Here is a 24103-nt window from a genome sequence, read left to right on the forward strand (position 1 = left end):
TCACTGTTCCCAAGAAAATATTGTGATGAACCTTGAGATACAAACTAAACTCCTGTGAGGAAGATACTCTATGGCAGTGGTAATTATCACTAGCAGATGGAATTTGAAAGGTCTGCTACATTAGAGGAAAACTTTTTTCGTTTTAATTAGTCTATTAAATGTTTCTTTACCTGATGGTTTTCTTCCAAAGGGATCACCCAGGACATCTACTCCATTTGGTACAGCGCATGGCAGAGGGAAAAGAGTGTCTAATGATGTGGAAAACTATTACAGACCTTCAATGCTTGAGGACCCATGGGCTGGCCTAGAGCCAGTTTCTGTTACAGACATAAACCAACAATACAGCAGTGAGCAAACAACATATACTGGTAAAAAAGGGAGGTATTTCAGTTAACATTTCTAAAAGCCAAATAACTCCATCTGTCAGGAAAACTTTGGGACAAAATCTTTACACCTACACAAAATGAACAATAATCAAGACCCTAGCTAATGCTTTTATTTGTACAAATGTCCACCCTTTTATCTGACTTCTTTTTACTGCATTGGATATTTTTATGTATGGGGGAGGGAAAAGTAGTGGAGGATAATATACATTTCTGGCTATATGGAAGTGCCTACCAGCTTTGAAGAACAAAGTGTTCTTTAATCACCAGCGATTGATTTGTGTCTGTTAAAACAGGTTTCCATATATTTACCTCTTCCATGCCAGATTGTTAACCTAACTTTTATTGTTAACTCCTTTAGGAAGTGGTATTTTTTTATGTTTCAACGTTTTTAGAATGAAGTGTGGAAATACAAAAAACAAAACCCTCTGTAAATCCTTGGTTTGTAATGTAAAAAAATTATTTTAGGACTTTTTTGTTAAGGTGTACTTGGCAAAGAAGTAATTAGTGAAATTAGTCATATTCTGTAAATATAATGCTTGTATTCTGTGGTTAAACTTTGATTTTGTGCACAATTTTTTGTTTGTTCTAGTGTAAAATAAGTGAAACATGAGTTTTAGCCATCTCAGGAAACAAATGTATTGTATTTGGAAAGTTTAATTTGTTAAACCAGCTCTTGAATGATAAACGTCTGTAATCATGTTTGGGTTGGGTTTTGGGGGGGGGTGGTTTTGTTTTGTTGTTTTGGTTGCATTTTAAAGTATTCCTATTTGGAAACAAAATAAGAAATTTATGGATTATAGCAAACATATGTCTTCTGGCAAGTAAAGATTAACCTGCACATAAACATTGGATAATTAAATGAATGCAAAGATGTCGTCTTGCTCTAATTTTTAGAATAGTGTAGATCTGGTGATGAATCAAACTCCGTTTGTATGATTAGATAATTGAGTTCAGTACATACCATAACACTTCACTCTTAAATTGTCCATTAGCATTTGGACTTGGATAAAGAAAGTCTCTTCTGACTTGGATAAAGAAACTAGATTAACATCTCTGCTTACAAGAGCCTTTTTACCATTTTTTGTCACCTGATGGGTAATGTGTCATAAGTTATATGAAAGCTTTGTTTAGGGCTTATCTACACATGGAGTTATCCCTGTGTGGATGCTCTTATTTCCAGAACAAATAGGGAATAAAACCATGTTTAGACAAGCCCTTACTATGACCGTGTTATGCTTGCAGTAATGTCTAAAAACTGTCAAAACGCCTGAGATGTTATGGTTGGAAATATCAATATTTGACCTTAGTTATGATGGATTTTAAATATAGATTATGGGTGAGAGCTTACTAAAGTAAAGAAAGCCTGAGGTCAATTTTAAATTGTGATACTAAGTTTGGGTGCTTCGTAACATTTCAGAAAAATGACTTTGGTAGTTGTAAGATTCACATACTCTGATTTTTAGGTGTGTGCACGCATTGCATCCATGGATGTCTGCTTAGGACACTACTCAATACACCTTGCTAAGTTGTAGCTCTCAAATAATCGGAGTTTTGCTTGTGTGAGGAATGTGAAATAGCCCTTAAATGTTTGCAGAATTCTTCCATACTGTCTACTTAATGTCAAGAATACGTAAACCCTCAGTCCAGAATCAAAATTGGTTTTGGTTAACCAGCTTATTGGTGATGTATCATTAGACTGTCCTTGTTTTTATCCACAGTGCATACCAGCAGTACTGAGATGACTTAAAAATAAACCATGGAAAGTTTTATAGAACTAAAAACAGTTAAATGTACTCATCGTGAAACGTGAAATATTAAGCTTTGCTTTTTTTATTTGACAGGGGCGGTAAAGCTCAAACAAAAAGGTTATGGGGTGCTTTACTGAGTCAGTTTTCTTTTACTGTTCCATACTTAATTCAGTGCAGTTTCTTTTTAATAAGATGCTTTATGCTCTTGGGAAACAGATTTGGTAGTATCTGATACTCTTCAGAGAGTCAAATTATAAATGTTCCCAGTTACAGATATGAGAAGAAACTGGGTTTGGGAAGGGAAAGGATTCGTAACAGAAGACACTGTAAGAGGTGGGACTTGGTTACAATAGCCCTACATCAGCTGTCATTGTACTGTGTAAAGATGCATTTCTTTCACTTTGGCTTTACAGTTCAGCCCAGCTCCCTCTGGATTTGGGTCTCAGACTTCAGAGAAGGTAGATGCTGTTCCAGAAAAAGAAATTTTCAGGAAAATATCTTCAAGTTTTGTTAAACTAATACAGGCCTTTAACAGTGCCATCTATTATGCTGCTGCTCCTGTGCATTTCAGCATTTGGCTGATATTTATGATAAAGTACATCAAACTGCCAGACTCCAATAATTCTAATTCAGCCAAGAATTAGCAAGGAATACAAATGTAAACATAATCTTTTGCTAAACTACTCAAACTCTATCACGCTCTTAAAATGTGAATAGTTTGGTCTTACTCTACAATAAACTGATCAGTGTTTCAAAATGTCATTATTAAATAGCTGTGACTAAAATGCATGAATTCTTGTTCGTAACTGTAAACATAATATACTTAAAGCCAGTTTTAAGCTTTGACTTATTTTCTGTAGCTTGAAAACACTTGTTTCACCACAGATTTTGCTGTTTTTCCATGCGGCAAACATTCTCCACCTGCTTCTAATGGAGCTGGAATATGTGATTTCCTTATTTGTTTATGAAGCTCGTGCATGATATCAGAATGGCTCTGAGAATAGTAGTTGATAGGGGAAGCCCAGGTGCATCGTCTCTTCGTGAGCGCTGTAAAAATGGCGCCTGTGTTTTGTTGAGGAGTGGGCTCTTCCTTTAAGGAAAAAATGAGGATATGGGGAATGTTTGTTCCCTAGGAGACTTCAGACATTTTAAGGTAAGTTATGTTTAGGTCTGTTTTGTTTTATGTTGAATTGATAAATTAATTATCTACCCTGCTGTGTTTGCTTTCAGTCCTTTGTTCATGGAGCTTTGCTGTTAACTCAGTTTTTCAAGTTTTGCATAACTCCAGAGTAGTGCAATTGCTTTTGACAAGCTCTGAAGCAAATATCTAATCAGACACATTGATATTCACTATTTCATTAAAGTTAAATTGTTATTGCTCTCACTAGCATATGGTACCGATCAGTGTTCCCTCTAATTTTTCCCACCCATGTGCGGAATAAATTTAGTTATGTGCACCAATATGGAGATGATGTGTGGCACATCACATTCATTTTGGTGCACATAACAAAATTTATGGGGCGGGGGTGGGGCTGAGGGCTGGGGCAGAGGGTGGAGGTGCAAGGGGTGAGGGCTCTGGCTGGGGGCGCTGGCTCTGCGGAGGGTGGGGATGAAGGGTTTGGGGTGCAGGAGGGTGCTCTGGGCTATGGTGGGAAGAGAGGACTCCCCCAGCACTCTCCCCGCAGCAGCACCTGGGCTGGGGAGAGAGGCACCTGTCCCCACCCTAGGAACTCTGGGGGTGCAGGATAGGTGCCCCAGCCCCAGCAGACCCGGGCAGCGCCTGGGTCCAAGCCACAGGGTGAGTTGGGAAAGGGGTGCCCCTCCTGCTGCATGTTGGTGGCTAGATGGGTTCCCTAAGTGCCTGCGCGGCACTAAATAGGCAACTGTGCAGCTGACAGGGAATTTAGGTACAGATCCCCAGCTGATTTAATTTATCACCTCCATTGAATGGAGTTATGACAACTTACATCAACTGAGGATCTGTCCCAAAGGGTGTTTATTACTTAGCTATTGTGAAAGTAATTCAGGTTTTGATTTTGTGAATAGTTTTTTGGGTTTTTTTTAGGATATTCTTCACTTGTCATTATTTTGGGTTACATTTTATTAATAAACTTGTTAAAGTAGAACCCAAAATGTTAAGCAATTTGCAGTGTTGAATTCATTTCATGTTCATTGTGGGATCATCAGAAAGAGTCTATTAATTTACTCTTCTCTCTGTCAAAGTTACTGTTTAACCATGGGTGAGTAATGAAATATATTAACTATATGATATAAGACAGTGGTGGGCAACCTGTGGCCAGGGACACGCTGGCCACCCCTTCCCGCAGCTCCCATTGGCCAGGAACAGCAAACCACGGCCACTGGGAGCTGCGGGCAGCAGTGCAAATGCAAACAAACTGTCTGGTGGCCTGCCAGCAGATTACCTTGACTGGCCACAGGTTCCCCGCCACTGATATAAGAGGTATTCAGTTTAGCACTTATTTAAAATGTTGACACTTTGCAAAGGGGGAAAATACATAGGCAGCAGAGTGAAGCACCAATCTGATTCTATTTTTTATTTTAATAAAGGATACCCTGTAGAAGGAAATGACAAGGAATATACAAAACTTCTTGTCAGTTATAATTTTGGGGGACACTTAAACACTCAACATGGCAATCTTAAGTTGTTTTCCCCCCTAATAATAGTCTTAAGGCCTTGATTCTGAAAAGGCTTCACATGTGTAAAGAAGTTAAGCACACACAGTTTAGACTCACTGTCCTCCAAAGGGATTACTTATAGGAGTTAATCATAAGCATATGTGTAATTCCCTGGGATCTAGGTTTAGAAGTTGTGCCACTCACCTGTGTTTAAACACAATTAGCTAGCTAGCTTTTTCTCTTATATTTCAATAGTTCTGAATTGAAATTCATGATCTTCAAAATGTTTTGTATTAAACAGGGCTGCCTAGAATCAAATTAAACTGACAATCTTTCTCCAAATGTATATTTAAGTCAGTCCTGTTCTGCTTTCTCCTAACTCCCTCTCATGCTGCCTTTGGGAGTGGAGGGGTCCACTGTATTATAAAGAATCATTTTTTGGATATTATGCCTTTTTTTTTTTGTTTATGTATAATTCTCACAAACTCAATTACTTTAGTTAAGGTAGGCCAGTTGAGTTTGTTTTCTTACAACATGACCACTAAGGCAAGGAAACCTTAAACTATAGCAACATTCATGCCCAATATCATTCTCCAGTCCGCTCCCAGAATAAAAATCAGCTTTTAAATCACCAACTTGCTTTCAATTTAGCAATATTCTTGCCCTCTGTGTACACAAAATCACCTGACCTTAATTTTTGCATGTAATTTTTGTTATGAATATACATTTCAGTAATATTTGCTTTTTTTTTTAACGTAAATGTGGAAGCAGAAGTCCAAGGGTTGGAAATGGGGTTGGGGCATCTTGATGCAGAATTAACTGTATTAAGCAAAACATCATATCTTGACCATATATTGTTATATCATTAACATTGTGGGCAAGAGAACTTGAACATCAGCTAGACTTCTCCACTAGAAGTATACAGTTTGGTGGGGGGGTTATTTTGGGCAGGAGGGTGGTGGTTAAAGCAGTTAATTGTTTCCCGAGTCCTGACTAAATCTACTCCTGAAATCTTTGGCCAATTTTCTTCCCCTGCAGTAGGTCCTAGGCAGGTGACTCCTGCATTGCCTGTCAGTGTTCATGCAATCTATAAGCACACATTTTATACTGATATAAATTGTTGGTAATTTTTGAAACTTTTGCACGAATATACAGATTTCTGCTGTTACAGTTCAGGGGTGAGATTTTCAAAACAACATGCATTGGCCTAACTCTGCTCCTAATAAAGTCAATAGAAATTTTACTGTATACTTTAATGGGAGCAGAATTTTGAAAATCTTGTCCCAGAAATTGAATTCTAGCTTTTTAGGGAGGGAGGAGGTAGTAATACAGGGATCACTAGCCAAAGGGGTTTTCACAAGGCTTGTAAAGCAGCCAGGAGAGTGGCTCATGTACTAAAACACTATGGAAGCATGCAGATTACCACAGAGGCATGGAGTTCTACGGACTTCCCACAGTCTGAGACAAGTTCTAGGAGCTGCTCCTTGCTGACAGTTCAACTGGTGAAGTAGTGAACTTTATAACTGACAGCTGTAAGGCTGTCCTTTTGGATCATGAATGTTTTCTCTGCTTCTCCTAAATTGAAACCATCAGATTTATATTATGGTCTCTTCAGCAAAAATAATGGATTGAGTATTTTATTTTACATTGAATAGTGGCATGCTAAAGTTAAAACCAGTTGTACACTGTAATATTTGCTGTATATGGAAAATGGCTATGACTACAACTTGAAGCAACAGCTTATATTTCCTTATTTTAGAATCTACAAGTCAATATTCAACTTTCAAGCACCAAAAATCCCGCTTAGAGTTCAAAAAGGTTAGACTATCCCTCCCCCCCCCCACTCCCAAAAGGGGTAACTTTTAAATGTTTCAGTTCCTCAGATTACCAGATTTACTTGTAACTGCAGAAAAATTATTCATAGATTCATAGATATTAAGGTCAGAAGGGACCATCATGATCATCCAGTCTGACCTCCTGCACAACGCAGGCCACACAATCTCACCCACCCACTCCTGCGGAAAACCTCTCACCTATGTCTGAGCTGTTGAAATCCTCAAATCATGGTTTAAAGACTTCAAGGAGCAGAGAATCCTCCAGCAAGTTTCCTGTGCCCCATGCTACAGAGGAAGGCGAAAAACCTCCAGGGCCTCTTCCAATCTGTCCTGGAGGAAAATTCCTTCCCGACCCCAAATATTGCCATCAGCTAAACCCTGAGCATGTGAGCAAGATTCACCAGCCAGACACCCAGGAAAGAATTTTCTGTGGTAACTCAGATCCCACCCCATCTAACAACCCATCGCAGGCCATTGGGCCTATTTACCATGAATATTTAAAGATCAGTTAAGTGCCAAAATCATGTTATCCCATCATACCATCTCCTCCATAAACTTAACGAGTCTAATCTTAAAGCCGGATAGTGTTGCAAGATAGGGAAGGATGAACTATCTTATTTATACACAAGAGGTTTAATTGCTGCCTTAAGTGCAAATTAACTCAGCTAAAGTGTGGTAGTGGCACCTTCGTATAATAGTACTTTTCCTGTTTAAAAATTTCAGCTTTGTTGTGTGCTGCTTATTCAAGCAAAGTTTCCATTTACTTCAGAACGAACTCATGTAATTCAGTAAAGAGTGCTGGATGGGCTCTTTTACCTGTAGAACATGTAACCTCCAAAAACAAATTATGTACTGAGTACTGTCAATGATAGAAACAGCGGCTGAGCTGGGATTCCATTCCAATATAAATTATTCTGAATTAGCATATTCCTTGGCTGCAGATATTGCTAGGCTTGTTCTTTATACATTACATTCACTAAGAAAGTAGGCAGTAATCTTGAGAGGCTCACTTTCAATTTAAGGCCTAAATCTAGACTCTGTAAAGGTTTTTTTAACAATAAAAATGTTTTCATGATTTGTATCCATATCTTTTAGGGGAGATATCCAGTCTTCATTTAAAGATTTCAAGTGATGTAGAAGCCACCGTCGCATCTGAAGGTGTTGCAGTCAGTTACCTTCGCTGTTAAAAATTTGCACCTTATTTCTAGCCTGAATTTGTCTAGCTTCAGATTTCAACCATTGGATCATGTTATACATTTTTCTGCTAGATGAAAGAGCCATCTACTATCAGAAACCTCCTCCCTGTGTAGGTACTTGTAGGGCATGGCTACACTGGAAACTTCAAAGCGCTGTCGCGGGAGCGCTTTGAAGTGCGAGTGTGGTCGCGCGCAAGCGCTGGGAGACGCTCTCTCCCAGCACTCTTGGTAATCCACCTCCCCGAGGGGATTAGCTCCGAGTGCTGGGAGTCTGGCTCCCAGCACTTGGAGCCTGTTTACACTAGCACTTTAGAGCACTCTGACTTGCTGTGCTCGGGAGTGATTTTTCACCCACCTGAGCCAGCAAGTTAGAGCGCTGTAAAACGTACGTGTAGACAAGCCCGTAGGTGGTGATCAAGTTTATCCCTTAACCTTCTTTTCAGTTACCTAAATAGAGGTTAAGTCTCACTGATGCATATTTTCCAGACCTCAAATCATACTTGGAGCTTTTTTTCCTAAACATCCTCCCATTTTTTAACATTTCTTTTGAGATGTGGACACCAGAACTAGACCCATTATTTCAGTAATGATCTCACCATTGCGGTATACTAATGCTAAGGTAAATGTCACCTCCATACTCCTATTTGACATTTCTCTGCTTATGTATCCAAGGATCATATTCACCCTCTTAGTCACAGCATCACACTGGTAACTCATGTTCAGTTTATTATCTATCATAACTCCTGAATCCTTTTCAGTGTCACTCCACTGCAGGATACTGGCTCCTGTTTTATGTGACATACATTCTTTGTTCCTAGATATGGCCTTGCATTTGGCTGTAATAAAACTCACCTTTACGGTTCTCCTATTTCACTGTTTTACCCATCTAGCTCTTAAGATGTTATTCATGATAGCAAAAGATGTTATTCAGGATAGCATTTAAAATAAACTAAGATTGATCAATATTCCATGGAACGTAAAGTTGCTAATGGAATGGGCCCTCCTCTTTTTGAGTCTTTAGCTACTGTTTCTCTGCTGTCTATACAGTTTTTGTCCTGGCAAGTAGCATTCATGATATTCATTCCTAAGCAGAGGGTTTGGAGCAATTAGTAGTTCTTTGATGCAAATTTCCTTTCATCAGTTCAGTGACAAGGTAGAGATCAAACCGATCCCAGAGTTCATTCTGTAAAAACAATGTATAAACAAGAACATCTGCTTACCCTCACTTTGTTCTCCCCTTCCTTCTGATAAAGAGAAGCTTTAAAATTCAGATTCAATTAGAATGAAAGTTCAACCTGAAAAAAAAAATTGTGTCAAAATATAATACAAGTGAAATCATCTAAGCCTCCAGAGCTAACTGACTACTTCATGCATTAAGGAAGCCTATAGTAGAGGTTTAACATGCTTGATGTGAAGGCCATTCAACTAGATGAATGGGCTGAAAAAAATCTGCCTCTTCAAGAACGAGTAACATAATTACATGATTCATTTCAGAGTAGCAGCCGTGTTAGTCTTTATTCGCAAAAAGAAAAGGAGTACTTGTGGCACCTTAGAGACTAACCAATTTATTTGAGCATAAGCTTTTGTGAGCTACAGTTCACTTCATCGGATGCATGAACTGAAGATCTGAACTGAAGAAGTGGGTTTTTTACCCACGAAAGCTTATGCCCAAATAAATCTGTTTAGTCTTTAAGGTGCCACCGGACTCCCTGTTGTTGTTGCAAATATTAACTGTATTAAGCAAAACAACATATCTTGACCATATATTGTTATATCATTAACATTGTGGGCAAGAGAAATTGAACATCAGCTAGACTTCTACACTAGAAGTATACAGTTTGGTGGGGGGTTTATTTTGGGCAGGAGGGTGGTGATGAAAGCACTTAAGTTTGTAAATTCATATAGGATCCAGTTTTTCCAGGGGACTTTTGTTACAGCACACAACCCCCTTAACCACAAGCAAGCACACTATTTCTGATTCCCTGTCTGGTCTACTTGACCTCCATGCTAGTAGGCTGTGACAGAAAATGAACTGCTCTCTCAGTTCTCCATTTGGAAGATTCTTATATGGCTCAAGTTCTTGCTGCTTAAGCCATACAGATTGGTCATCAGAGGCAAGGGAACTGGAGTAGATCAAGAGGGAAGAAGACTTTTCCACCACCAAGCTGTTAATTTGCTCTCTGGAGGCTACTCCAACCAAGTAGGGGTTGTGAGGTCCCCATTCCTTCATTAGCTTGCACTAAAGCATCTCCACAAAGCTGAGCTGGATGCAGAGTGTGCGTGTTCCATGCTGGCTCTCTTACTACCTGAAATATTTTGCCTTCCCTTGCATGGTCAAACCACACTGGTCTATTGCCAGAAGCCTTCAGCACCTGCCATGAAGGAGTAATTTACTCCTGGGTTCAGATGCATATATTTTTTTTTTCTTTAGTAGCACCAATTAGGTAAGCTGACTAGGGTCAAGAAATGTTAGTTTAGTTCTTCAGTTGATACTCGGAAAGCACCCCTTAAGCAAACCATCTACTAGAGGAGACATCTCAGGCATGTGGGCTACCAATGTCTTTGTTCCTCCGTGAATTACAGATTTAAGATCTTGTATGAGGTACTTCTCCCCTGTGAATGAGTGATGAACTATGGAATTTGTTCCCTAAGATGCAAAAGTAGAATCAATAATCTCAAAGCAATGATTTTTTGCCACCTTTAGCTAGCTAGTGCCAGAAGAATAATATCAAAGGTTCTCACAAATGAGGGGTAAATCCTGTGTAGCACTAGAAATAGTTTTTAATCTCTTACCCCTACATTCTTTAACTATAAATTCACTTTATGTATATAACCTTTTATCCAAAGGTAGCCAGAATGTTTTAATACTTTAAGCATCACACAGTCCTTTTCAGACTGGTCAATCCTATTCCACCATTTTACAGATGGGGAAGCAGAAAGGGTAGGGGCTAGATCCACAAAGATACTTAGGTGCCTAGCTGCCTCTTTAGGTACTTAAGTCCAACATTTAGGTGCCACTGACATTCTCAAAATCGCTGCTTAGCTGCCACCTAGCCGTGCAGATGCCTAAAGTCACCATAGTGCATACATTTCTGCCAGTAGGCAGGCACAAGTCTTCCTAAATCTCACAGGAAACGAACTGCTCAGAGCCCTAGCTCATGGTTAAGCCCCAGTGGCATTCTCAAACTAGGTATTCCCTTGTCTCTTATGGGCAGGATCCAATTTCAAAGGTATTCTCTGAGCATGCTTACAGGATTGGGTTCTGCACAAAAGATAGCTTTGGAATTCTGTGCGTGTCCATCCAGTAGCCTAGTGTTTAGGGCACTTACCTGGGATGTGGGAGACATTTTCAAATCCTTCCTCTGTCTGATCCCAGATCTCCACCTCCCAACTGAGCACACTAATGGATAGGCTTTTGGCATTGGTGAAACTTTTTTCCGCTTTCTCTAAATAATTGGGCCAGAGAGAGTGAGTGACTCTCTAGCCCAGTGGTTAGGGAACTCACCTGGGATGTGGTAGAGTTAGGTTCAAGTCCCTGCTTCAGTTGGGCAGGAGAGGGATTTGAAATTGCGCCTCCCACAAGACATGCACAAAATCCTCAATCTGTGGTCACCCAGCTGCAGTTTTTAAAGAGGCAGTTACATATCTAAGACCCACTGCAGTTAGACACCCTTGGCTGGTCTTTCCCTTCGCAGGTCCCAGAGCCTGGGCTCCAACCTGAGCCCAAATGTCTACACCACAGTTAAACAGTCTCGTAAGCTCAAGCTAGTTGGCAGGGGCCAGCCATGGGTTTTTAATTGCAAAGTAGACAATTTCTCTGACTCTAGCCTTTGTTCTAAGGTTTCCGTGCTATTCAGTGGCAGAAGTGGGAATAAGAGATGGAGTTATTGAATTGCAGTCCCATCCTCTAATTAATTACTAGACAGTGCTTCCTCACCAGTAAGGGGTGATTTCAGGGTTTGTTTGGTTTTTAATCTGTTAGCTTTTTTTAATACGTTTTTTCACAAAAATACCAGCTTTAACCTGTGATATCTGATTCTGAGCATCTACATAGCACCCTCCCTAACGTAATTGCTCATTAATTGTATCCTATAGCCTTGTCCAAGCCTGCATAGCTGCTGTCATTTAGCCTGGGGTAAGTGATCACCATTCCTGCTGCAAAGAGCTTATAGATGCCCTCAGGCAATCTTATCTTTTGCAAAATAAATCCTGTGGAGGTTTCTCACCTTGCTAGCATGCAGTTTAAAACCATTGAGAATCTTCTTGATTTCTTTACTAAAATGTGCAATACTTGTTGACATATATGTATCACTCATCATTTAGGAAATTTGGATAAAAATAAGCCTCTTGAAATACAGAGAGTAAAAACAACTATACCTATTGTGCTGGATAAATGGAATTTTGTTTCTTTTTAATAAAATTAAAATATTTAAAGTGAAATTCTGGCCCCACTAAACTCAACGATAAAACTCCCATTGTCTTTATTAGGGCCAGGATTTCACCCTTAGTACCCAATTTTAAAGTCTGTGCAGGAACTAAATATTACATTATTGTAATAAGACTTCTTTTGTTAATTTTGTATGCAGGACAGTGCAAAAGTTTAGGTTGCGCCATAACTTTCTCAAAAATAAGGACAGGAATACTTGTACTAGTGAATTATACTGCACCTGGAAATGATTTAGGCAGCAATCTCTTTAATTATTGTAGTTTCCACTGGAGGATTCCCAAGCAATTAGCACTGAATAAGCCCGTCATTATCAGTATTAGTCATTAATTTCAAGGGGCTTTTTTTCCTCTTTATAAGCAGTAGTTTTATAACTGAAGAAAGCTAAAGTGTAGCCAACCAATTGCTCTGTCTCATGGAAAAAATTGTTGCATTCCTATTTTCCATTAGCCTGAAAGAAAAGTCTGAGTGTTTTCTAATATATTCCATAGTCTTGAATGTTTATTTGGCATATATGAAAATGTTGCTAACATTCCAGCACTATAGTTTGATTACAGTTTAACCATTTTCTTGTCAGCGAAACCTTTCTAAAATAACTATTCTCTGTACTCCTTAGTTGCTCAGGTTAATATTTACTATACAATCTTAGGACATTTTTCTGTAGGAAAGCCTTTTTCTAAAGATAGACTGAAAACGTCAAATGTGATTTACAGTGGCCAAATTTACCATGAATTGTTGCATTAAAAGTTTTTAGCAGGATGTGTTGTTTTATACTGGAGCACACTTTTTCCCCCGATGTCATAACAATAAGGGTATACAGCTTAAGTTACAAAATGGATTCAAAATAAAAACAAAAAAGCATACAGTTTCTTCTTCCTGTGTCAAACCTTTTTCTTCTAGTTACCAGTCCTTTGATTTAAGTGATACATATATGGAAGTAATGTAAACAATGAATTGTTGCCACGTTACTCTGCAAGCCAATTAAAAGGAATTTACAATACATGTACATTAGCATTTTAGAAAATATTTAGGCCCACATTTTTAGAAGTGCACACAAGCAGTTGCATGTGCAAAATTGGATACAGAAAAAACTCTTATCCAGTGATATTAATTACATGCAAAAATCTAGTGTAAATTGCAAATCACCTGCATTCTGTTTTCATTATATAATGAACATAAAAATTGATAACAAGCACTAGATGTGTGCTATATTTAAGGTTATAACACCTTGCATGCATATTTTTTGTTTTGTTTTTAATTGCAGAGTTGTTTTGTTTTACACGTACACTTTTCAGTGTATATGGAGGGACAGATGCCCCTAACATGAGGTTCTAGTCTCAAGAGTAACTCTGTAAAAATTGTCCTCTCTTACTCAACAGACTTGCTCCATGTCTTTTTCAGTAATATCTACTTATTTTAGTAAGATAAACCTTTAGTACTTTTTATTCCTGTCAATACTACAGAATCACCAGAGCTATAGAAGAATTGGCTGGATTCCATACTGGCTTGGGGCATAATCAAGAGAATTGTTAAGTGAGAGTTGCAAGATTATAGTCTCACCCAATTGAGGTCAAAGGAATTTGTCAAGGCTGAAAGAAAGTAGAAGTTAACACTGGAGTTGCACAGGTGTAACAGAGGACAGAAATTGTTCTGCACCATTCATTATTGACCATAGTTAACAAGATGGAAAGGAAACAGCTTGACTTTCAGATCCCAGGTTGAGTTTGCAAGCCTTGCAGGGTTTCAGAGGGGAGGGCTGGATTTAAAAAAAAAAAAATCTTGTAAACTGAGCAAATTTTACATGAGTTATTGAGAAACAAACATGCAACCTCACAATGCAAGCTTTAGACCAGTTGTTTTCAGATTAAACTCTGTTATATGTGGCTTAAGCTCTTGAAAGAGTTTACAGATGTCAGCATACATTAACAACTTAAGTATTAGCCCTACCTTAGATTTTTTTTCTTTCCTTTAGGAAAAAAATTAATGTACTGTTAAGGTTGTTTGCTTAAAGTCACCTAAAGTCGGGAAGTGCAGAATTTAAGGTTCCAAAAACAACATGAACATAGCTATGTTGTATCTGTATTCTATTTTATGACTATTTTCCAGTTATGTATAATATTGTATGATGTAAAAAGATGTATATCATAAGGCATACAGTAGGTGTAATGAATCCAAGTTAAAGTTACTGTTGGAACCTTATTTCATTTTTTGCCTTTTACTGACTGCCTGCACGGCCTTAATGTTGCACTGAATTGGACTTTGTTTTTTCTCATTTAATGATGTATTTAAAGAGAAACTTCAAGAAAGAGAAATGCAAACCACCTGCTGTTGAAGCTCTCATTTAAAAACAAAAACCCTCCTAATTGTAAATACTAAAATTCCTAATTAAAGCTGTAATTCATGTCCGGAGGACTACTCACATGCTTATGTACCTAACTGATTTGGAGCCTAAAGGAATAATTTCTCTGAATGTGAGCACTGGATCTGTTTCTCTCCAGCCTATAGAATCCTACAGCATGACAGTAAAGCTCCAAGCAAACCAATGCTGCTCTATTGAATGAAATCGTGGGTTGATTTGAGTGACTTAAATAATCTCTTTGTCAGAATTAAAGCTTGGAGAGACAAGGTGGCAGAGGTAATATCTGAAAAATAGCTCTGTGTGAGCTTGAAACTTTGTTGCTTTCACCAACAGAAGTTGGTTAAATAAAATATCTCACCCGCCTTGTGTCTCTAATATCCTGGGACCAAGAAGAATTAAAACTTACTGTTTACGTTACTAATATTGGTTCTGCCTTGTTAAATTTCCCAGTTCCATTACAATATGCATTCTTCATCTGAAATTTCTCATGTATCTCATTGGCGGCGGCAGCAGCAAAGCCTTAATTATGTCAGTACTGATCTTACTTAAGAACTATAGGTTTTGCCATGGTAAACGAGCCTCAGTTTAAATGTTTTAACTGAATATTGCCGTGGGGTTTGAATGTTGTCAGTTCCTGCATCAAGTATATAATGACATCTTACAACTACAGGACCTCACTTAACTAACAGTAGAAAGAGTTTTTATTTTCTCTTTCCATATTTTTTCCTTTGCTAGCATGCACGTGGTATGCAGATGGAATAAGTGTCACACTTTAATCAACGTATGAATTATCTGATTTCTTCTATTGGGACTATAGCTAGAGTGGTTACTCATTACTTGTCATTGCAGGAATGGGTTGGCTTTGAATTTTCCTGCATATATTACAATGTTGGGCACACAAAAAAGTTGCATTTACAACTTTCCTCACTCGGTCACAGAACTCTCATTTGTGTCTCAGTACATATTGGTCCCCTTTGCAAAATGAAATGCCCCTTGGATACTTTAAATTGTATTCTCTAGCCCTAATGCAAACACACACATGCTTAAGTTTTTAAGCACACATAGTCTCACTGAAGCCAACTTTGGTACATATTAAAATGTGTGCAGGATCAAGGTCAAACTTGTCTTTTAAAAATCTAGAAGAATAATTAATAGTATGATTTTTCTCTCCTCCACCCCCTTAAAGCTAACAAGTTTTCAAGGGAAAAATCTAGCTGTCTCACCAAGAAATATTTTGCAGTTTTGCATTTTTCCCTCTGGTGATATTTCTCCCCATCAAAGAGTATGGTAAATTGCCCTTTTCCATGCTTCCATCAACATCAGAAGTGTGTGTCAACATAAATGGTAATGTTCCACCAGTTATCCATCCAGACTATCCCTTACTTCCCTGTCTGGATGTTTGTCAACTTTGTTGTTCTCTGTACTCAATTCCTTTTCATTCTTTTCCAGAAATACTTAGTAATAGAGCATGGTTATCCAGATCTTTCCTCAAAACTGCATCTCCCTTTTCCCTTTTATTACCATATGTAATTACTTATACAAACACTTTGGAAGCATACACTGATAGCTCATTGATGTAGTGGTATAAATAGTAGTTAATATAAGTTGCTAGTTAAAAATCCAGCTACATATTTAAAATAATTCCTTGTGGAAAAAGGCCATATGCTGCTTTACATTACAATCAGTAAAGCAAATCAATTATTCTATTTTGCCTCAGTCATTTTTATTGGTCTAGCAGGACAGCTTTCGTACTTGGTTTCCATTTTATACAACTCCAGACACTGCAGTGCTTTCATTCTCTTGGAGCAAAAGAATAGGATGCTTTCTCTCACACTCTCTTGAATGGCCTTTCCAGCCTCTCATAGTCACATTTAATGAAATCGACCTTATGATGGAGGCTGAGCTGTTAATGCAAAGAAATACAGTTTGCAAAGATTTTGTTTTCATGTTATCAAAAGGCATAAAATAATTTTAAGTGCAAATGTCATATAATTTTTAAAAAATAAAACCCCTTCCTACTTGCCTGTCCTCCTGTGGCTTTACTCCAGTGTCCTGTGCTGATCTATGACAGTTGTGATAATGCAAGCATAGTGTGTGCTTGGACATCTCAGGGAAGGAATCTGCAATCCACAACTACAAAATGGATCTAGAAAGAAAAAATAATAAAGGTAAGTTGTTTTTTACCCCCCAAAAAAAAAAAGTATGTGTGTCAAGTGTCATTCTTACCCTTGCTGCTACAGTATCACCAAATAACCTAAAAGCTCACTTTAAAAAAAAAATATTCAGAACCCCTTCATAGAGACAGACAATGTAATATATGTATAATAGGTTTCTGTTCAATTACCTTCATTGTTGCAGTTCTTAGTTTGTATTTATTGTTTTTATTTTTTGACATGCACTTTTGGGAATGTAGATCAGAACAATTCTCATGGTTGTTGTTTGCTTAACACTAGCAGAGTGTCAGAGACAAGTTCCCTACCACAACGAGCTTGCTAATCTTAATCAACCTCTAAACCATTTGCTTGCTTGTGGCCTAAATATAAGGGAAATTTCCCCCATGCAGGCAAGCTTATAAAAGAACTGGCTCTCACCAGGCTACCCAATTAAATGGCCAGTTGAGAAGAAAGTGCACCTAGCCAATGGAGAATCTGACTTAGAGGGGAGGGATAATTTTTTTTTTTTTTTGCACTTTCACTATGCCTTTAGCACCCTCTGATGAAGTGGGTGATAGCCCACAAAAGCTTATAGAATATCAGGGTTAGAAGGGACCTCAAGAGATCAAGTAGTCCAACCCCCTGCTCAAAGCAGGACCAATCCCCAATTTTTGCCCCAGATCCCTAAATGGCCCCCTCAAGGATTGAACCCTGGGTTTAGCAGGCCAATGCTCAAACCACTGAGCTAACCTTCCCCCCTTTATTTATTTATGTCCAAATAAATTTGTTAGTCTCTAAGGTGCCACAAGGATTCCTAGTTTTTTCTCTGGGTTTTGCTGTTTGAACACTATATGATCTAAATCAGGGTTTTTCAACTCATAGGGTTGCAGCCCAAAAGTAGATGACCAAAATGTGTCACAGGGGTCATGTGGGAGGCCTGGGAAGGGGGGGAACAGGATTCCGGTCTTGCTCCTGGTGGGCTATGAGGACCTGCGGGGGTCAGGTTCTTCCTACAGTGGAGGAGGAAGGCCTTGGCAAGGGGTGTTGCAGAGACCACTCTGCACTCACCCCACAGCAGCAGCTCCTGTGACCGAAGTCCCATGAGGCTGCCTAGGCTTGGCTCCCCACTCCAGGCATTGCAATCTGGTGCACTGGGTTCTAGCACTGCTCAGGTTTGGCCCACCTGCCCCCATGCTGAGTGAATGGTGGTGCAACCACAATGCTACTCAGAAATTTGGGTGAGTTGTGCTTTGACTCCAGAGGTCGCAGTGCCTGGAGTAGGGAGCGGAGTGCCCAGTCAGTCCTATGGGACACGAGCCTCCGAAGTTGCCGCTATGGTATGCATGGTGTACTTATTTAGTACATGCATTAATATAGATATAATCTATTGTGGGTAAGAAATATTTAGTAAGCCAGATGTTTGTTTTTTGTTTTGCAGTAAGCTATTTACTGGGTTGGGACAGGCCATCAAGGTTTACAAATGGATCCTGAGCCCCAAAAGGTTGAGAACTACTGTCTAAATGGTAATAGAATACCAGTAAAACCTAGATTGGAATGGAAAGAAGGCTGAACTAGTTAGACATCTTTCACTGTGAAAGAATTAAATACTAACTTTACAAAATAAAAAATAAATTCTGTTTAAATATTTTGTTTCTTTTGTGGGGGGTAAGACAAAATTTAAAGTTATTTACAATAATAAAAGTAAGTAATAAAAAGCAGCAGTTTCCCAGACCAGTGGTGTCTTTTTGTTTAACAATTAAGTTAATGGAATCATGTGTGCTTTAATTTAGTTTTGTAATTAGTAGGCTAGATCATGCTGCATATCATGTTCCAGTAGTAATGTAGATAGAACTTGATTTAGGTATGAAACCTAATCAGAATTAGTGGCCACTTCTCTGTCATGTGTAGCAAGAATTTCCTGTAGGATTGTATTCTGTCCATTTAGGCAATCGATTTTGTGCAGGCTGGAATCAGAGCTGCACAAGATTTGTCTTCCATAATGGTGGCACCTCTCTTCAGCTGTAGAAAAAAATATTACTAAATATTTCAAGACTTGCATTTTTTTATCATTGAGGGTGCAGAGTCAACTGCAAGTACTATATATACACCTGTTGCATCAGCTTTTGACGTAATTGAAAAGTCCTAACATCTTAACCATAAATAGTAGTTTGAGTAGATTAGATCTTAGAGCTGGATACTTCCTTTCACATGGTTTCTTTGCATGTTGGATCAGTTGAGTATACAATGAATCCAAATGGGGGGGGAACCAAAATGAGGAAAAATGTCATCTATAAAGACAAGGTTCAATCCTTAGTGGAGCTGAAGTTCAGCATATTCTGTGTATCTTAGATACTTGTGTGCCCGCATTACCATAGTATCTAAGCACCTAACAATCTTTTAATGTATTTATCCTCTCAACACTCCTGTTAAATAGGGAACTATTATCCCCATTTTACAGATGGGGAAATGAGGCCCTGAGAGACTAGAGCTCACATCCTCAAAAGGGATTTAGGCCTAAGTGACTTACCCAACATCGCACGGTCCATGACAGAGCAGGGGATTGAATGAAGGTCTCCCAAATCCCAGGCTAATGCCCTAACCACTGGATCATCCTTTCTTCTTCTACACGATAAATGTCTTCATGCCTGTCTGGTATAGGGAACAGAAATTGTTGAATGCCCAACACTTCAAAAGGAATAACATGATCAAAGTACAAAATAACGAGTTTAGTAATGCTGACTCACTCTGTGACCTGGAGCACGTCACTTTACAATATAATTTGGACACAGAAATATTACCACTCAAAATGTCAAGGTTATTGGCTTAGGAGAAGGAGTAGAGAACCAGCCTTTTTAGAATCACTGGGAAAAGACAATCCCCAGGGAAAAGACTAACATTTTGCCTCAGCTGTTAAAAATTAAGAACAAATTAATCAGTGCTGTACAGATGCTTCATCAGGAGAAATATAAGGAACATATGCAACTTCTCATCCCTGCATTCAGTCTCATGACACAGGCAAAGTAACCACTGGACCATCCTTCAGGTGCTAAACTCTGACTTAGGAAGCCTGTGTTCAGTTCTCTGCTTTGCTACAGACTGCATTGACCTTGAGTACCTCACAGTCTCCCTGCACCTCATTTCCTCAGCTGTAAAATGAAAGTACTTTTCTCTCGCTCTCTCTATGAATTATTGTGAAGGTGAACCGACTAAAGATTGTGAGGCATTCAGATACTTATGTGACCCTGATCACCACAGTACTTGAGAAAAATAGAGCATCTCCTGATTTGGTTGATGTCTTATCAGTCCCCTCGAGACAACAACTAAGACATTTGCAACCATCTTGTGATTCAGAAAGAAATACACTGTGCAAGAAAATCTGGAAAGTAACCAATGCCTCTGCCTAAAAGAAATGATCAGGGAGACCTGGAACTCAGAGCTTTTGACTTCGAAATTCTATACAGAAAACCAGATTTACAGGAAACCTTGTCTTTGGACCCTACTCCACTATGTGAACATTTTACCAGGATACTTAATTCTGCTGTTTTGCCTCCAAGTCTGTGACCTCCTGCCAGTAGTTTGAGACCAGATAACTTAGCAGTAGCACTTCTTGCTTAAGCAAGTTGGGTCTGTTAATCTGCAAACCAGTTTAAGGCCGAAATATTTTTCTCTCTCTTTTCCCTCTAAGCTCTACAGTTGAAATTAGAGGGGTACAGTCCACACCCTAAAGGGGTTAGGAAGGCATGAGAAGGTAATGTGGCTACCTTGTGTAGTAGTCTGCCACCACTCCACAGTATGCATTACCAAGGAGTAACAGCTAGACAGAAGAGAGAAGGATGTGGAGAAATTATGCTGTAAAAAGCATGTTCTCCTACAACATGGCATTAAAATAAATAAAGTCACCTTAAAAGTTACAAATGAAGAAGTCAGCATTAACTTGCCCATTTACATACCACCACAGGGTCACAGGTAGTTGCAGGAATCTAATGCAGCACAAAACAGCCCAACCACCTATGAGGCTGGTACTGGCAAGAGAGTGGAGTGAATGTTTAGCAAATAGATTTGGCTCATGAATGTCCACCCTGCTTTTCAGGCCATGTGATTTGTTCCTGTTCCAAACTACCTCTGGAATAAGTGGTACAATCATGTTCTCCTCATCCAAGTGTTCACAGCCCTAAGCATAATATTTAACTTGCTAAAATAGGGCATTGATCATTCTTGTGTCAGAAAGATCTGAGCGGTCTTTGCTTTTGTGCTGATATTTGGTCTGCTTGAAGGGGTTTTGATTTGGTTTGAGTAAAATTGATTCAGCCATTGTTGGATCTGAAAAAACTGAGAAAAATGTTTCTCACTATAAAATAAAATTAAAAGTTTTGCGTCTTTTGAACCTTCTTGCAGGAAAAACACCTGAGGTCTGAATGCTGAGGCTTTGACATTAAATCATCATCTCAGAGGTGCACAGCCTTATTCCTGAGGAAGTTCCTTTGATCCACCAACATCTGTACATTTGAAAGTCTGGTTCTGAGCATATACAGAAGATATGTTCATTAAGATCATTGTGTGACCCTAAGAAAGGCTGATCAAGATGTGCATACCCAGCACTGTTAGCTTCACAGTGAACTGTCTAGTCACCTGTGCCGGGGTTCTGGCAAGAGCTCCTGTTGAGATTGTATGGTATACTGAGGCTTAGCCAAGGACCTCAGCTAACACTGTGAGGCAAATTTGGACTTGGATAAGCTCCAGCTGCTCTGTAAGGTGCTGAGGAAAGGGAATCACTCCTGCATCTTTCAGCAGAACTGCCAGTAATGCTCTGCCAAGCTGTTTGGGGCTCTGCTCCGCTCCCACACAAGATAAATATACACTAGCTGTCTTATTCAGCCAGCATTTATGTTGTGTACAGTGAATAAGAGAAGGGAACTGGATTATGAAGTTTCCACACACTAGTTGCAGGTTTTTGGTAATCAAAAGATCTTTCTAAAAAAAAAAAAAAAAAAAAAAGCCTGAAAAGGGAGCTTCAGTCTCTAGGCTTTTGAAGCCTGCGGAAATTACATGCCAAAAAATAGAGTATTAATGCATATGCATCCTTAACTTTGTCCCCTGCATTATCGTTCAGCAAATTACATGATTACGTTCTGTCTCAAATATACAACTTTTCCTACAGTCTTGCATATGCAAGTGTACCACCTTGTACTATCACGTATTCCAAAGAGGCTGCACAATATACTGTTGGTGAAACAGAAAAGTAGGAGAAAAGGTGTCCTGCCATTTATAATGGTTTAAAATTATATTAACTTTCATTGACTGCAACACTCAGCAACATTTCAAGAAAATACTTCTTGGTATTATAAAAAGGACTTACTACATAACAATATTAGGTATTTCGCACCTATGAGGGAAAACAGATACTTATGGAAAAATTCAGTTCTTCATTTACTTAGAAATATATTGGTAAAATTTGAAACAGTAATATATAAGGACAAAATTATACAAAGAAATTCTCACTCATTGAAAAGACATTATATTAAAGAACGTGCATCTGGTACTTAGATAAAGTAATTAACTTTCTTAGGAAAGTTTGAGGATAGGTCACATGAAAACTACAGAGAAGTGATACTTACATAAGACTGTTAAACAAGAAAAACAAATGTTAATGCAATGGGGTACGTGTTTTTCTGTTGGATAAAAAAAACTCCAGCCACATACATTGAGGGACATCTGAAAAAGAACAAAATCCTCCTAACCATATGGTGATGGAGGGAAACCATTGCAATAGACCGTTGAGAGAAGAGAACTGATCAGTTAGGGCCTGATCCAAAGCCTGCTGAAGTCAAAGGATTGTCAAAGTCACATTGACTTTAATGGTGTGGGTTTTGAATTCAGTGACCATTGCCAAATGCTGAGCATCTTTGAAGATTTTACTCTAAGTCAATAGATGTATTGTACCATTATAACTGAGAAATTAGTGAAGAAAACATTACAAGATGCTACACTTGCACGTAAATCTGTTTTGAAATTTTTTATTTTTTTAGCATAGTGTGTGATCATGCAAAGACTATTGTAATGCATCAGCACAACAGGGCATGTGCAGACTTAGCCATTTCCTAGTTTTGGTGTGCTTAACTGCATCCCTAATGTTCTCAGTGTAACTTTTTGGATGGAATAATAAATGCTTAAATTGACCTGGTTTTTTTGCCTGTAATTTTAATTTTTAAAAGTGAGATCCATTATTCTGGCTATTCTGCCACTTCTATTGAATCTCTGAAGCCAGTACTAAGAGTTCCTGTTCCTCCTCCTGTCTTTAGAAATCAGTTCCCCTTGCTGGCACATTTACTACTCTGCCCGTGTAACTCCAGTGGAGGCTTCCAAAGAGATACAAGTCTGGAACTTGTGAGCATACACTAAATTGAAGATGTGGGGTAGGGATTTTAGTTTTGTTTTTTAAATCCATACTAACATTTCTTCTTTCCACAATGTAATTTCATGACCTCTAAGCAGCCAACAACAGAGCTAATAGGGTGGACGTGGCCAGAATAGCAGATCCTACTTGTAGTAGTAGAAAATGACATGTAAGAAAACTAATTTGACCTTTCCCCTTTACAGGATCCACTAGTGTGGACATTATATCTAGGAGATTGCCAGCAGAGTCCAAACATCCTCCAAAAATAGGTAGGGAATAAATGATGATGGTCCATAGTTGTAACAAAAGTGGAAGCTTGAAGCAGAACTCAGTGAAATCATCAGACTCAGAACAACTTCCTAGATAAAAAGAATGATGGGTACCGATGAGGGAGGACCACGAGAACTACAGTCTCCAAATATTACTCAATAGTCGGTGTAGCATAAGTGTTTTTGGGTTTACAAAGATCAGCCAGCCTCCTAGAGTATCTCTGTCTGAGTAACACTCTCCATACATGATTATAAGCCTCAGCCTATGGAGATCTGGATGACTGAGGAGCTTGATGAATGGACCTCCGTTTCAGACTCTGCAAGTATTGCTCCTGGAGAAATTCTGTGCTTAAAAAAATTAAAAATTCTGCACACTATTTTAAAATTCTGCATATTTTTTGTCAAAATAATGCAATATAATTTCAATTGGCAATTTATTTAAACCGTACAATACAGTGGATGGAGAATGGGAGTGGGGAGCAGTGGAGGAAATCACCAACCCCCTCTGTCTAATAGTAATGTAGCTAGTATTGACCCTTTACTTCTAATTATTAGTCAACAAATATATGCAGACATATGCTCAGTGTTACATCATAGACAACTGAAGAGCAAGTGAGGACTCAAACTCACAATTTATACTGGTTACTGACCATCTCCAAAAAGGTCACTAGTAAACAGTTCA

At 38.7% G+C, this 24103-nt stretch overlaps 1 protein-coding gene and 1 long non-coding RNA gene across 4 annotated transcripts in view; both read left to right on the forward strand.

Annotated features, from left to right (window-relative positions):
• Positions 1-24103, forward strand: part of MPLKIP (M-phase specific PLK1 interacting protein) — a 52503-nt gene that overhangs the window by 5296 nt on the left and 23104 nt on the right. Inside the window, exon 2 of one of the 3 annotated variants that reach the window (XM_084621193.1) lies at positions 191-2844. The exons of the other annotated variants lie outside the window; for them this stretch is intronic. Within the exon in view, the coding sequence (XP_084477319.1) occupies positions 191-394 (204 nt within the window). The 3' untranslated portion in view covers positions 395-2844. Of the gene's footprint in view, positions 1-190; positions 2845-24103 lie in introns of those variants that run through there. 3 annotated transcript variants of the gene reach the window in all.
• Positions 15835-22934, forward strand: LOC311516844. Its single transcript, XR_014710512.1, has 2 exons — positions 15835-16773; positions 21154-22934. It is a non-coding gene; the product is annotated as an uncharacterized lncRNA (long non-coding RNA).

Source organism: Lepidochelys olivacea, assembly GCF_965140295.1.
Source record: "Lepidochelys olivacea isolate rLepOli2 genome assembly, chromosome: 2".
Classification (NCBI taxonomy): Eukaryota; Metazoa; Chordata; order Testudines; family Cheloniidae; genus Lepidochelys; species Lepidochelys olivacea.